The sequence below is a fragment of the Squalius cephalus genome, assembly GCF_949319135.1.
Source record: "Squalius cephalus genome assembly, chromosome: 17".
NCBI lineage: Eukaryota > Metazoa > Chordata > Actinopteri > Cypriniformes > Leuciscidae > Squalius > Squalius cephalus.
Window position 1 is genome coordinate 13,807,508 of NC_137138.1, and position 16,227 is coordinate 13,823,734.

The 16,227-nt window shown below is 39.4% G+C and overlaps 1 protein-coding gene across 5 annotated transcripts in view; it reads left to right on the forward strand.

The window, feature by feature from the left end:
* rimbp2a (RIMS binding protein 2a) overlaps positions 1-16,227 on the forward strand; it is a 68,097-nt gene that overhangs the window by 35,883 nt on the left and 15,987 nt on the right. For all 5 annotated transcript variants that reach the window (XM_079846798.1, XM_079846799.1, XM_079846800.1 and 2 more), the window contains exons 6-15: positions 4-93; positions 1,512-1,634; positions 3,377-3,481; positions 5,153-5,203; positions 5,709-5,729; positions 8,695-8,872; positions 9,631-9,779; positions 10,663-10,742; positions 11,218-11,327; positions 14,267-15,067. In XM_079846798.1, the coding sequence (XP_079702924.1) occupies positions 4-93; positions 1,512-1,634; positions 3,377-3,481; positions 5,153-5,203; positions 5,709-5,729; positions 8,695-8,872; positions 9,631-9,779; positions 10,663-10,742; positions 11,218-11,327; positions 14,267-15,067 (1,708 nt within the window). The remainder of the gene's footprint in view (positions 1-3; positions 94-1,511; positions 1,635-3,376; positions 3,482-5,152; positions 5,204-5,708; positions 5,730-8,694; positions 8,873-9,630; positions 9,780-10,662; positions 10,743-11,217; positions 11,328-14,266; positions 15,068-16,227) is intronic.

The following is a 16,227-nucleotide window of genomic DNA, read 5'->3' on the forward strand; positions in this document are numbered from 1 at the left end:
CAGAAGAATGAGCTTCAGGATGCTTTGTTGGAGAGAAAACGGCTCAATCGTGAGCTGCTTAGTCACATCCTGAAGGCTGCACAGTACGAGAAGGTAAGAGATGGTCATCACGTGCCAGCCGAGCTCATCATATCAATGGCTGCTCATTACATGGCTCTTCTAAGAACATCTGCCCGAAGGGCTCTTCTCTGCATCTCATCGGAAGTATTGATCTTATCGTGTCCCTGTCTGGTCAATATATCTGCCTTGTTTGTTTTGACCAGATTTATCTAATTGAAACTGGATGGGGTTTTGCCTGTATGCATTTATTATGGTTTGAAATCGGCCTCCATGATGTGACAAACGTGTCCGCATGCAAATTGGAGATCATCAGAAAGTGAAAGATTGAAACTCTATCATAGTGTGAAGGAAATCCAGTGACACCCGAACAGGGGTATCAATGTAAGCAGTGAATCTGCTGAGGAGTGGATATCGTACTAACACAGGACCGCTGAGAGTGGCAGTCCATGGCACTCATTGTGTTAATAGTGTCAATTTCACCGGTGCTTTTTGCCAAGCTGACGGGCCATGGTTTGGCAGTCTCCCTCCGAATAATCCACAGACTGTTCCTCTCCTCTAACAACAAAAAGGGGCCATCTGTCACAACCCCAGACAAGCGTCTGAGATAAAATGTCTTCTGTTTAATCAGGTAGTGTTGTCCGCTCCCATTCCCATTCCCAATGATCAAAGACTCATTTCCCAGCATTCAGCGGTGCTAACAAGGCAGAAGAGAGTAGGTAAATAACCCCAAGTGGGACGGGTCAGTTTGTCACACGCTTCAGCACCAGGCGCAATCTCATATACCGATCTTAGATCGATATGAGATGTGAATCAACCTCCCCATTTCTCTGAGACTCTGAGCCGGATGAAATGTGTCCTAATAAATGAGACAGAGTATGGGTGTGTGCCAGCCACAAGTGTGTGATATATTGTGTGGTGAATTTTGATTGGTGGATGGGGTTCTTGTTTGACTGTGTCCTGAGTTGACCCTCTTCTGCACTCATCAGGTGATTGGTTGTTTCTCTGAGCTCTGCCAGCATCGTGAGTCAATGTAAAAGTCAAATGCATTTCTGAACACTGAATCTTTATTTTTAGAACTGTTGCCTTAGATACAAATCACCTGCATTTTTATTATTTAGCTCACAGTGCCGTAGCGTTATGTTTCAAGCCTCAAAGAATCACTGCACCTTTTATGAGAGTGAAAAAAGCTACTAAAATAATCTATCAAAAAGATTAATTCTGTGCTCTCACGGTCCATTGTAAAATGCATCCAAGCATTGATGCAGAGTCAGCCGTTTTGCTTCCCTTTGTTGTGGCCATTATTAAATGTCCAACAGCTGAAGTCTGGCCAAGGTTCCTCTTTTAACTCTGCTTTTCATTGTTTAAGTGACATTATTGTAAGTTTAGCTGGACTTTTGGGGCTTTAGACAGCTCATGTATCCTCATCTCTCCCCAACTCTTTATCTCTGTAGGTAAAGTCAGACTATGATCAGCTCAGAAAGGCCTTTGGTTGTGTGAGTCAAGAGAGAGACTTGGCCAGGCAGGAGAAGGCTCAGCTCCAAGACAAACTGGAGAACCTTGAGCGAGTCCTAAAGGTAAGATCATTGTTGCATATTGACCAAGGATTGATTATCGATTCAAGTCCAACCAGGATACAATTAATCTTTCAAATGTTATTAAATATCTTTAATATTAAGAATACTACTCATTTTAGAAGAGTTTAGAGATTGCCTTGGCTTGCACTGACCAAAATACTATAAACTGAATGCTTATCATATAATTAAAATCCTTTTTCCCCATGACGGCTTTTATCATATCTAGTAAACCAATCGATAATGTTTACGATCAACTTTCATAATGTTAGGGTCTTGCTTTTAAAGGAAAAAACGATATCGGCTGAGATAATTATGTTTCATATATCGGACTTGTTTCTGCCGGCATCATGTTGCTGACTTATTGTTCAATGAAAAGTGTTCCTGCACTTGTCGGCTTATTGACTGCTTGTGTCATGTATCTTGAAAGGAAAAAAGCTCTTATAACAAGAAATCGACTGCTCATCTTTAAAGGGATAAATATGTATTTATCTCTCCTACCTTTCTTATTATTGACTATGTGATAAATGAGGTGAGATGAGAAAAAGTAGAAGTAGAGTTGAGTAGAAAACTGTTTTCTGTAAAATGTCAGAATTCCTTTTGATGTTGTCTGAAGATTTCTCTCTTGCTCCTCAGAAATGCATAATCATTCCAGTCAAAGCAGCAGGACTGTAATAAAAGATTTTCTTTTAAAGAAAAAAATAGCTTCTTGAATTTCCGTCTGAAATGTTTCATTTGAACTGTCCACTGGGCAAACCATCTATTTTAAATCTTAACAGGATAGTCTCCCCCGAAAAGGATAATTCTGTCACCGTTTACTGACCCTCGTGTTTTTTCCATTTTTTAAAAATTTTTGGTCAGTCATTCTTCAAAATATCTGCTTTTGTGTTGTTGTTTTTTTTGCAGAAGAAAGAAAGTCGTACAGGTTTGGAATGACATGAGTGTGAGCCAGTGATGACAGAATTTTCATTTTTGGGTAAACTATCCCTTTAACATATGTTGATATGACTCATGTAATTCATGCTTTGATGCTTTCTAGTTTATTAAATGTTCATTTGAACATTTTCAAAATTGTAAGAGTAGTTTCCTGTCCTCAGAAGCTCTTCAGCTGCTCATAATTGAATGATTATGCAAAGCATCGAGTTGAATGGGCATGCGAGTGCGCAAGGTGTGTGTATGCGTTGTGCTTAAAACACTTCCACCAAGGTCACCAAAGAAAAGAGGCTTTAATTCTCTTGAAGAGGATGGAGGTGCAGACAGTGAGAGAAAAGATGGATCTTAGACCTTATAAGCTTCTTCAAGTTTTTAAGCCTCACAACACATCTGATATGTTTCAGTCCAATTCCTGTCCGGTTTAACTTCATCTTAAATAAAGGAGAAAGAAACTTGAACCCAAGCGGTCTATTACAGTAGTCATCGTGTGTTGTTTTTTTATTCATCAGTTTTTATTCTCGGTTTTCTGCATTTTCACAGAACATGTTGTATTTACCAAGCGCTTCCCGTCAATGGCTGTTGGTGTCATCACTCACTGTCACTATTGCGCTTAATGTGTCTGTTAAAGTGCCTGTGTGGTTATTCATGATGTTGTTTCCCAGATCTTTGTCCAGAGCCTGAAAACAGCAGGTCAGAACAGTGATTAATTGTTTTGTTCTACAATGTATGTTTAAGAAAGCAGGGGTTTCTACAAACACGTCCTAATTCTAACACGATCCCCTTTTTTCTCTTTCTGTTTTTCTATTTCTCAGCATATGCGAGAGGCTGCGGATCGGCGGCAGCAACTGGAGGCAGAGCATGAGCAGGCCCTGGTGTTCCTCAACTCCAGACAGCAGGAGATCAGCCTTCTGCAGAAGGTAAGAACCTCAGTGGTCCTCAAACCGGTCTGTGCACACACACACACACACACACACACACACACACACACACACACACACACACACACACACACACACACACACACACACACACACACACACACACACACACAGTATGGGTGTTTCTTAAACTACGGCCACTTATATGTTCCAGAGGGTGATTTTTATTTATTTAACTTTTCCAATTCCTTTTATTGATTTTAATGGTTTATACTCATCCCAGACATAAACATTTAATTTTAAAGTGTGATTGTTTTTTTTTTTTACAATAGACTATTTACAATTTAATTGTGTACACTATTGTTAAAAAGTTTAGGGTCTGTAAAATTTATTTTTGAAAGAAGTCTCTCATGTTGAGCAAGACTGCATTTATTTGACAAACAAAATACAGGAACATTTTGAAATATTGTTACAATTTAAAATGACTCTTTTCTATTTTAATATATTTTTAAATGTAATTTATTCCTGTGATGGCAAATCTGAATTTGTCAGCCATTACTCCAGTCTTCAGTGATATCAGTGTCACATGGCAACATTTTATTTAGTTAATATCAATGTTGGAATCAGTTGTGCGCCTTAATAGTTTTATAGAAAATGTAATTCATTTTGTTCAATACAATTGTTTTTCACCAATTGCAGCAATTTCCAACCCAACCAACAATTTTTCTATTAATAAAGTTCAACAAGTTAGTGTACTAAAGAAAAATCAAGGTAAATATTAGTAAACAGAATATTTAATATATACTGTATATATAATATCCAACCAAGCTGTGATTTTGTAATTTATGGAGATATGTGAAAATGAATATTTAACTGTCAATTTATGTTAAAAATTCTTTAAACATCTAGCTATAAAATTAGCCATAGCTAAACAAAGGAGTAAGACATTTTATTCCAAAAATGTTTTAAATGTAAGCTTTTCACAGCACAGATCACTATGTCCAACCAGTTCAATTCTTTTATAATAGTTATTTATTATATCTAAGGATTATGACATGCCGTACTTCCTTTCCAGTCTTTCTGCAGAAGTTGACGTAAGGATAAGAAAATAGTCTGATGTGGAAGCAGTAGATATTCTGGCTTAGTAGGGCTGGATAAAATCAGTGCAATCACATGATACGATCATGGCTGCTTTCCTTTGTGTCTGCGGCCTTTCAGGAAGGAGCAGCGACAGGCAAACAAAGCAATTAGAGCCGACAGCAGACACCGCATCAGTGCAGATCCCTGGGGAGGGGTTCAACAGAGCTTTCACCTCTCTAACATACACAACACAGACATATATGCACAAATGACTTACTGATACAACTTGCATGGCAATCATAGCTTGTCTATGTATCTCTCAATTTCCTGCTTGCCTACAAACACACAGTTTTCACTGTAATTTTACTCACTTATGAGTAACTGCTGTAAACCCTGACTCCCATTTTTGCCCTTCAGATACTGAATTTCCCCTCTGGGATCAATAAATCTGTCTGAAATTAGATGAAGTAGCTTTGCCAAAGAAATCTTGGCGAATCTTTCAGAATCAGTCTGAGATTATAATGTCCTACTGACGTTGCAGTTACTTTCTGAGGTTTGAGTTTGTCGGGTTTTGAGTGAATGGAATCGCATTTGTACTGCTAAACTAAATGCGCTATCTCTTATTTTCAGGTTCAAGCTGAAACTGAGAAAGAGCGTGAAGAAGTGGTGCATCTGCTAGAGGTAAAATTTAATCTACTTCCTTTCGTTCTGTCCTTTGGCATCCTTCTATGAAAGCCTAATTTACACTCATAGCATGGTCAGCAGAGTCTGCCTTTCGTGCAAAAAGGACCTGTCTAGCCCAATTATCTGATAAGTTTAGAAGGGACAGGTTCAGCCTGTCTGGATCCCTCTTGTGTTTGATAAAAGACCACCATGTCTGACAGTCGGGCCGGTCTGAGAAGCTTCTACTTGTCTCGTACTGTCAGCTTAATCTGAGGAGAGCTTATGTATGTTCCCTACGGGGCGTCCTTCCAGTGGTTCCTAATTTTTATGACCTTCATAATTTTTGCCTCTTCCCATCTTTAATATTGTTTTATACCCTGCAATTTTGTCTCAAGACATTTAGTTCATCTTTTTTTTCCATAGTTGAATATTATGTTATATTATTTAGTTTTGTGTTATTTTTCATCTCTGACCCCTGTCATTCTGATTTATATTTATTTGTTTTCCCTTTGTGTTTAAACAGAGCCATATGGACAAAATGCAGGTACACACACTCTCACTCATGTAGAGATTTTTTTTGCAACCTTCCATATCAGTTTTTTTCTCATTAGAGACATACAAACAACATGGACGACGGCACCCCTTACGAAAAATAAGTTTATTCAAGTGTGCTATTAGTATACTTCTTTAAAACTAAAAACAAGAAAGTATTATTTCATCTACTTTTTATATACTTCTCAGAAATATACTTTATGTACTTAGAAATTTACTTAAAATTGCACTTAAGTATACTTGATTTATACTGACAGAAAAGTCTAAACATATTTGGCCTATACTTGTACTCAATCTTTTGATCGAGATATACCTAAAAGTATAATTAAGTATTCTAAGTATACTTGGCTTGTAGTTGTGTTTATTATTTTGATTGAGTAGCCTATTAAATACTTTTTCCCACATAGTTTTACATAGGCTACTGTCTTATAATCTTACATGGTTTGAAAATATTAATTTATAAAGAAAACAGATTTTTTTTGTCACAATTTACTCTTTCCACACCCATATATTTTGAATTTACTCTTACTATTTACTGCAAATAGCACACAAAAGCACTATAAACACTATAAAGTTTTCTGAGACCATAGTCATAGCTTTGTGTTAAGAATTGACTGAAATGTAAGTCACTATTAACTGATTACCTTCCAGTAAGAACAACATTAGGGGTGAGTAAATAATGACAGAATTTCCATTTTTGGGTGACCTGTCCCTTTAAAATCATTGCATTATTGTGTGCCAGTTGAGTATCTGCGCTGCTACACTCATCTGTGTGGCCATGAATTGTTGCTGTTGAAGAGTTAAGAGTTTAACAAACAAAATGAACTTTTCCTGTGGCTGTGACAGGCTGTTGCATCAGGTCTTTTGTTGTTGGTGTAAAACTATGACTTGGTGAAATTATGGCTGCTTTTCCACCGTCGGGCCGAACGGTTCTAAGAATGGTCAGGAACGGTTACAGTTATATTTCCACTTGAGCTTGGTTCGGCACAGCACAATTACAAACCGTTTTCTCTTTTTTGGCTAACCGTGCTGGTAGAATGTGTCGCCACTCAGGATTGGTCACTTTGTCTGTTGCCTGCCCTGGCTGCCAGTTTCTTTGTAGCTGGTTAAGTGCACTATTTGAGTGAAATTATCGCAAGTTAATGATAACATTAAAATAAATATCTGATCATCCTCCATAACGCAGTCGCTGTTTACATCTCATATCGTCTGTGAGTCTTGCATTACCAAGGCAATGACTGACGCATTTGTATTACACTCCAAAGATCTCTGTTATCAGCCCTGCAGGGGAAAATGAAACCATATCCGTACCGGCTGGGCCAGATTGGCACAAAATAGAACAGTTAAGCAATGAGAACATTTGGCCAGACAGTGGAAAAGTTTAAGTATTATGATCCGTTAGATAATACTCTTAACCTGTGTGTGTGTGCGTGTGTGTTTTCTTTCTTTCTTTATTTATTTATTTATTTAAACCTCTTTATGCCTTTGGCACTAAAAAGTGCTCTCACTGCATGCTTTGATGCAGTTGCTGTGTTAAGCCATTATTCATTTGCTTTCCTGATAATATGCATTAAATTAAATTAATTAATCTTAAGTGTCTATTCACAAGCAGATAATTTGTCGTTCTTGTTTTTTTTTTTTTTTTTATGTGTCATATTTATAAACTATAGATATTTTTGTAGCTCAGTGGTTCTCAACCAGTGGTTAGTGATCCAGAATGGTTCGCAAGAAGAAAAACAATGCTAAATGCAAATGCAGCTAAGTCTATATCTGTTCATAATCACAGAACACATTTTTTGCATTCCACTGCACTGCATTTCCATATTTTTTCTATGTAACCATGCACTAGACGAATGCATTTGAACGCTGTGCTCGCGTTTCATGCCTTATGCAGCGTCTTGTGCATGACGCAGCGTTCTAAATTCAGTGTACTCAAGTTAAAAGTTACATTTGAAAAATAAAGTGACTGATATTATTTTTGTTCATTTCACTACCCTGCATCTCACCCTTTTAACCACTAAAGTGTGTTGTTTCAATGATCCTTAAAGCAACACTAAGAAACATTTTTTACCTTAAAATAATGTTTCCAAAATCGTATCAGTGGTTCATCAAGTCGTAACAGGGTGAAAGGCACTTCTGGATTCGCTTTGCAGCCCTATATCTGCTATAACCGCACTATGGAAGTTTGCCAAACCGGGTCGCGTTTCTGTAGTTTGAATGAGACATAAGAAACTACAAATTTGACTTGCTTTATGTCACGCATTACAATAATCATTATTTAGTTTTTCTTCGTTTCTGATGTGGCAATACATCATACTTTCATGAAATCATGCAGCATACTCTACCTTGTCTGTGGACATCGTTCATTCAAAGCCGGTGCTGGATAAACAGCGAGCGAGCGTGCGACAGTAGCTGCGGGCAGAGAAATTATTTACGACAGCGGTAATGGACAATTCCGCTTCCAACCTGTAGGGCGACCGAAGAGGAAAAGTTCCTTAGTGTTGCTTTAAGGATATCAGATTAAATAGGCTTATTAACTTCTAAAAGGGGAAAAACAATTCCCATATCATGTTCTTATTGTCACAGGCTGTGCATTCAATCAAACTTTACAGCATTTTGTCGCCAATGTATTCAATGCTGGGTAATATGTCTAATAGCAGGGATTTTGCTAATGATACAGTATTTGGCCCAGTGTTTGTTCCATGTGCTAGGCTGGTAAATCACACTTCTGCTGTGTATGTGTTTACAAAATTGTCTGTTTTCCTGTCAATAATTTTGCATATTGTTGGGTGTAATTTTGTGTAATATTGCTGGTTCCTGAAGCCAAACCATTTGAGAACCACTGCTACAGTTCATTGTATTTCTCCTGTGTATTTATTCCTATGTATGATATAAGCAATTTGATTTAATCTTTTGAGTAATTCTTTCCTGTGTATTCCTTACTCTGTCCCTCAAAGGTCAAGGTTCATGACTTAGAGCAGAAATGCCGGACACAGAGTGAGCAGTGCAATATTTTGTCAAAAAAGCTGGAGAAATATCACCTGGGGTCAGACACGGAGGATACGCTCGACATTGACTCACAGGAGAAAAACTTGAGCAACAGTTACAACAACCTGCAGCACCAGGCAGAAAAAAGTGAGCAAAGCATTGTTTTAAACAGTTGGAGGTGTATCACTCCCCCCCCCCAATTTTTCTTTTTCAAAAATAAAATAAAAACACACGCACACACACACACACACACACACACACACGAACCATAGTAATTTCACAAAATCATGGGAAGTTTTGATAACATTTTTCTATCCGTTCTGGCCTTCCTGTAATGTCTCTAATTTAAATGAAAATGTCTTTTCAGATGTGTTTGTATTAGCATGTTTTTTTTTTAACGTTTCTTTCTTTTAAAGTGCCTTGGAGAAGTATGTACAGTAAACAACATTGAATATATTTATTTCCATGGTGTGTATTCATACTGTCACAGCATGTGTAGTCCAGAGCAAGATGCATGACGCAGAATGAAATATACAAGGAAACTTAAACACTTGGAGAACTTCAGAAAAAACACTACACATCAAACATAGATGTTAATGCGGAACACATAACTGAGAAAACTGAAGGCTTAAATACACTGAAGCTGTGAATCAAAGAAACAGGGAACAGGTATGCACTATCAGAAACCATAGTAACAAATTACTAGAACTCAGGCAAAACAGTGACAAGGAAAACTAAGACAAAGAACCCCCCCCCCCCCCCCCCCCCGAGGGGGAAATCTATTCTTTTTAATTGTCTTCTCATCTAATGTTTTTTCCACAGCCTTATTTAAATCCATTTGTTCAGATCCCTCTTATTGTTCAATGATCAAAGTCATTGATTTCCATTATAACTCATGCTTGCAGGTGATGAGAGATCTGACGGAACTCCACTGGTCTCAGATTTGTCCATAGTACAGCAACACAAGATTGACAAGCCAGAGCAGCTGTCGGTCAAACCCACCGTCCAAACCCAGAGTCGCTCCAGCAGCCCCATGCAAGCATCCCTCTCAGAGGTTTGTCTCCCTCAGCCAACCACTCATCACAGCTACACGGTGATCATTCGGTTAACCGATTGCCACGAGCAGATAGCAGTATCTGTTTATCTGCCTGTATTTTACTCAAGAGAGAAGAAATGTGCTCATTTCATGCTTTTATAATTGGCCTCTCTCTCTATAATTAGATACATAAATGACCTCATATCAGATATTTGGGTGGAAGACTGTCTGATGCTTTAGGAAAGAAATTCAATTGTTTACTGTATGTGTAAACTAAATCACACATTTAAGCATCTAAAGTCTCAGGGGAATATGGACTAAAAAGATACATTTAACAATTAATTGTGAAAAATGTAATTGTTTTAATGTTAAAATATTTACTTTTGTCCCGACTATAAAGCATTTAAATTATTAAATTGTTTATTTTCCCAATAAACTGTAAACGCTATGACTTGATGCTTCTATAAAAACATTGTGCTGTTTGTTTGAGCGTCTCAGCCAGCCTGACACAGCCAAATTGGCTCAACCAATGGCGTGAGTTCTTGACCAATGGCAAAACCTGTTAAAAACAGTCATTGTTTTTGCAGTTCCGTTTGGTGATGCAATCACCACCATAGAAATTACGCACTTCAGCTTTATATTTTCCCTGGCTATGTGATTGACATCAATGCAAATAGGTAATAATCATCTCCGCTCTGTGCACTTAATCATACATGAATCAGACCATCCATGAACACATGCATGCACTGTGCACATTGGGAGCAGGATTGTAAATAAAAGGATGTTATGTAATGATCCTCACACAAACACTCTCATAGTACATTGCCATAGTACATTTATCTTGTGATGTGTGGAATTTAAAGATAAAGATCAAGTGTGTCAGCTGATTTCCTCTGTCCAGATGGATAATGAGGTGAGACCAGCTCCAAGAACCAAGGCAAGATACACAGGTCAGGTCCGCCTCTGCACTGCCCGCTACAGGTACTTTTCTTACCACTTACCCTCTATATTCAGTATATACAAGTACTGTTCAAAAGTTTGGGGACAGGTATGAAAGCGAGGCTGTGAGGGATAGACTTACTTTTTTAGACTTACTTAGACTTACATCTGCTGTAAAAAGCTATATAAAGCTCCTAGATCACTTATAATTTTCCACAGCTTATTTTGTCGGGAGCTTTTTGTCTACTGAAATATTTTGGAAAGATATTTTTGCAGTGTTTCATCAGCTTTGTAATTCAGCTTTGCCATCACAGGAATAAATTATATTTTAAAATATATTAAAATAGAAAACAGTCTTAATGTTCAGTGTACAAAAGCATTACAAATCTTACTGACTTTCTGAGCAGTAGTGAAAGGTATGTATTACACACATACTTGTACATATACATATATGTGTGTTTGTATTTTACTGTTTTCTTTGTTTTCTTTCCCGCTCACTGTCTGGTGTTTTGGTCAGTTATAATCCCTATGATGGACCTAATGAGCATCCTGAAGCAGAGCTCCCTCTTGTGGCAGGGAAATACTTGTACGTATATGGGAACATGGATGATGATGGATTTTATGAAGGTAATTGATTTATGATGTGAGAGGTGTAATTAATGTTGAAAATTAAGAGTTTAAATTAAGAAAATACCTGGGGTCTGATGTATAAACGTTGTGTATGCACAAAATGGGTATAGAAATGTGCGTAGGCAATTTTCCACACACCAAGGACGTTTCCTCCAAGGAGGCAAGGGAGGCAGGCAGTGCCTCCTCAGAAAATAGGATGAGAAAATAATTCATATTACAAAAATAAAACAGCACAAATATTACAAAATTTGACACTAAAAAGTGTATAAATCACTGTCCAACAGCGACACCAGCAGGTAAAGTTACAGCAGGACACCACGTATCTCGTGCCTCCCCTGAGCCTATTGACATTTAACAGACCCCCTAAAGCGTGCGGTAGGGGGTAATTGTGCTCGAATGTAGGAAAGTCACATGAGAGGAGGCAATGCCTACATCGCACTGTGATTGGTTGTGATTGGTTTGTGCTATAAATCCTGCCTCTTGTTTTTGTGCGTGTTCCGTGTTCGCGAATCAGTCTGAATTAACAAAATTATTGCGTTAATGGGAAGACTAATTAAAAAGAAAGTAAACAGCTCAGCCACTTCACCGCTTTGTCACTTCAAAATCAAAATTGCACTTAAACCGGAGAGTTGCTTGGCCTCCTCTCACTATAGAGACATATAACATCCAACATCCAACCTCACTCCGCCTGGATAGCAGTTCTCAGTAGTTGGGCTCCAGACGAGCCTCCTTGGAAGAGTGTGGAGCACAGTTAGGCCTCCTCTTGCTTTAGAGAGTCGTCATGCTGAGGCGTCCGTTCTTAGAGCTCAGCTAGGCAGTGGGAATGAGTTACAGGCTCTCTGTAAGCCTTCTTGGTACTCCTGGGTTGGGAATGTTGTTAGGCCTCCGCTTGCCTGAGCTGCTGGCCCTATTATGTAGCTTCCTTGACAGGTGTAGGACGTAGTGCTGAGGCCTCCATCCCATGAGCTCAGCCAGGGGCTAAGCTGCTAGGCTCTCTGTGAGCCTCCTTGGCTACTGCACTTAAACCGGATCGCAATAGAGTAATCCTCTGCTCCCCTGACTCTACCTGGATAGCAATTCTGAGTTGTTGCTCTCTCTGTGAGCTTCCTTGGGAAACTGTCCTAGGAGTAGAATGTGGTTAGGCATCATGCTGAGGCCTCTGTTCTCAGAGCTCCATTCAGTGACGAGATTCCCTTAAAGGTATTCTCAGGAATACATAACCCTTGAGCTCTGCCTGTGGACTGAGTTTCTTTTTTGACTCAGCCCTGCAGGGAAGGGAGGATGATTTTTAAAAATAATAATAATTTATTAAAAGAAAAATGATTTTTAAATAAGTGTGGGTTTTCCTACATCTACATCTTGCCTAATGTTTTGGTCATCACATTAAAAATAACATTTAAATATGATATTTGAGTTTTGAAGTGCTGGAAAAAGATGTGTTACGTACTTGAAAGCATTTTACTATTCCGGCCAAACTTTCATGGTTACAGTTAGTGTTACTACATTAAATCCATGGTGAATGTTGCTGATCTGTGGACTTAAAGCCTATAACTAGTTCATTCAAGGCACAATGTTTCTCCTGGTTTCCACGCCAGCGCTGTTTGATCTAATAGAGATCTACGGTTAATAACAGATAAATTTGAATGCTTCTCACTAGATCTCGCAGTGATGTTATTACTTCTGTGGCAAATTCAAATGCTTTCTTTACTGGATCTTAGTGCTGTGTAGTAACAGTGTTGCTTGATCAAGATCGGATCTCGCTGCACTGACATTGGTCCAAACTGAGCGTGAAGCACAAAATAATGAGTAGTAGTTTTCGTTCCGTTTTCATTACGTTTGCCATTTGATGTTGGGCAACGTTGTGGTGGTCGCGCCATCTTTATCTTCGCAGTCCACTTACAAATCACGTTCGAATGGAATGCGCACCTTCAGTCAACATTATGTGGAGAGCGCAGTTCATGGTTGCATAGCAACGACAGACGCCACGGGAGCGCAAGCTCTTTGGAAAGGAGGAGAAAGCGACACAGCCGCGCTTTCCACGCGTTTTTAGATGCGATATGTGAACAGCCCCTAAGATCTACGGGCGATGGGCGCGCATTTTAATGAAAATATTGAGCGCTATATCGAACATTTTTTATATCGTTACCGACAATGGTGTAACGTCGATAAATACTGATACCGTTTTATCTCCCAGCCCTAGCCCAAGCCTGGACTTTCTCTAATAGAGTATGCAGCTCTAGCTTTGGCCGTAGGGATATAGTCATGAGCCGCTGGTGTGTACCTCAGGGATGGATACACCTTTAGAGTATTTGACTTTAATGTGAGCCGATGAGGCACACATCCCTTCAGCATGGCGGAGTGGGCATTCATTCACCAAAGTGTCCTTGAGGGGACACAGTGCCAGTTCCCATTCGAAGGGGAACGTCTCAGGTTACGCATGTAACCATGGTTCCCTGAGAAGGGGAACGAGACACTGCGTCTCCTTGCTTCAGGTATTCCTGTGCATGTCTCCTTCAGATAAAGAAGTGGATGACCTGTTCTAAAGGTGCCCATTTTATACTCCCAGCCGCATCATTAGTAGCCAATATCAAGTTCATTGTCCTGTTTTCACATGTGCTTCAGACACTGGCCATGCCCAAAGTGTCCTCTAGGTGTCTCGTTTCACTTCTCAGGGAACCATGCTTACATGCGTGACCTGAGATGTTTACACATGAGGCCCCAGATCTATAATCATCCAACATCTAAAAAAAATCCTAACAACTTATTTGCTAATGGACACTAGAGGATAAATAAGACATAGATAAGTGAATTTAATCAGTAAGCATTACCTGACAGTGTGTATTATAATGACATGCTTACAAAATTCATCACAATTACATTTTATGTAATGAGATCTGTTGCAGCTTATAAGATCTTTCTTTTTGTCTTTGTTCCAGGAGAGCTGTTAGATGGGCAGCGTGGCCTGGTTCCCTCTAATTTTGTGGAGTTTGTCCAGGACAAGGAAAAGCCATCTATTGACGGAGAAGAGGAGCAGGGCAGGCTGGAGCAGAGCTGTCTGAGCCTGACTGCCATAGATGGAGCTGCTCCTCTGGACAGCCTTAGCAGTGATGCCCTCGGCCACTGCAGCAACGGGACAGGCACTCTGGACGGAGAGGAGCTGGGCGACAACATCGTGCCTTACCCTAGGAAGATCAACCTGATCAAACAGCTGGCAAGAAGTGTGATAGTGGCCTGGGAAGCGCCTCTGGTGCCCCTCGGTTGGGGCAACATCAACGGCTACAATATCTTAGTGGATGGGGAAGTACGTTCCTCTGTGCCATTTGGGGGCAGGACCAAACTGCTTCTTGAGAAGCTAGACTTGGCTGCTTGTACCTACCGTGTGTCGGTACAGAGCGTGACAGACAGGGGTCTTTCCGATGAGTTGCGCTGCACCTTGCTGGTGGGCCGCAATGTTGTGGTGGCCCCCACTGGCCTGCGCATGGACGACATCTTGCGGGACTCCGCTGAACTTTCGTGGCTGCCCAGTAATAGTAACTACTCACATGTTGTGCACTTAGATGGTGTGGAGCATGCTGTGGTCAAGCCGTGCTCTTACAAACTGCGTTTTGTGAACCTGAAGGCCGCCACAGTGTACAAGGTAAAAGTGTTGGCCAAACCTCACCAGGTGCCCTGGCACATGCCCCTGGAGCAGAGAGAGAAGAGAGAGGCTGGGGTGGAGTTCTGCACCCAGGCTGCAGGCAAGTTTCAACTCTAATATTGTTCAGATATTGCGCCAATGTTGAGCGATTGAGATGCATAGGATGACTTTTGTTTTTTAGATTAGATTGTGATCCACAAATTCATATCAGATCCAATTTGATTTATTTGTGATTCATTTGAGTGTATTTCATTTATAAGGTATTATTTAATGTTACTCTGATATTGCTGTTTTTTAACTATTTATTTAAAGAACCTGCTGATATGTGTCGTTCGTTCGTAAATTAAACTACACTGTTGCGCTGTTTGTGTTTGATTTACTAAAAAGAACCAGTTCAAAAGAGTCATTTGTTTGTGAATCAGACTAACATGTTTTGCTGTGTGTTTTGGATTCACTTGAAAGAACCAGTTCATAAGAGTCATTTGATAGTGAATTGAACAACAATATTCAACCTACACTATATGTTTCTTACTCACTTAAAAAAAAACGAGTAAATTGTTCTTGAGGTGGACTAGAATAGTTGTGTTGAATGCTTGATTTTGCAGCCTGTGAGAATAACTAAAAAGAAAGTCCATTATTTTTGCAGTATAGGCTACAGTTTTTGATTGCATCACATTCAATACATACAGTGAAAACACATTCATAGCTCTGGTAAAATGAGCAGTAGGGGAGCAGGATTGCTTGGAACACTATTACGGGGAACCTTCTAGCTTAGTACATTAGGAAAATAATCTTGTTCTTTTTTTTTTAACATTAACAGGTTCTAAAGTGTACAGTAGAGTTAGCTCAGTAGAATGCAGTTGCAGAAAGTGCTGCTGAACAAACAGATTTTCCCACAGCCACTGAAAATAGGCAAAGAGTAAAATACTGATCTTGGCATTACAAGAATCGACATCCGGATTTATTAAATGAAGATCAGAAAATCAGTATTTTTACCCACTAAGGCTGACACTCACATCTGACCTAAACAGAGCAAACACAGTCTTCCCTGAGATAGACAGAAAACAGCTATTTTTGTTGTTCTTTGTTGCACAACACTCCACTTAACATAGTCGAAGGCAACAGAAAAAGATTTAGTGAGGCTAATTGGATTAATTAATTAGCTGAGATACTTGGAAGTAATATATGCCCTTGTGCCATTATTCAGCTGTGGAGCTGTTGGAATGACCATATTACTGTAAACTTGAGCTCAAGCAAATT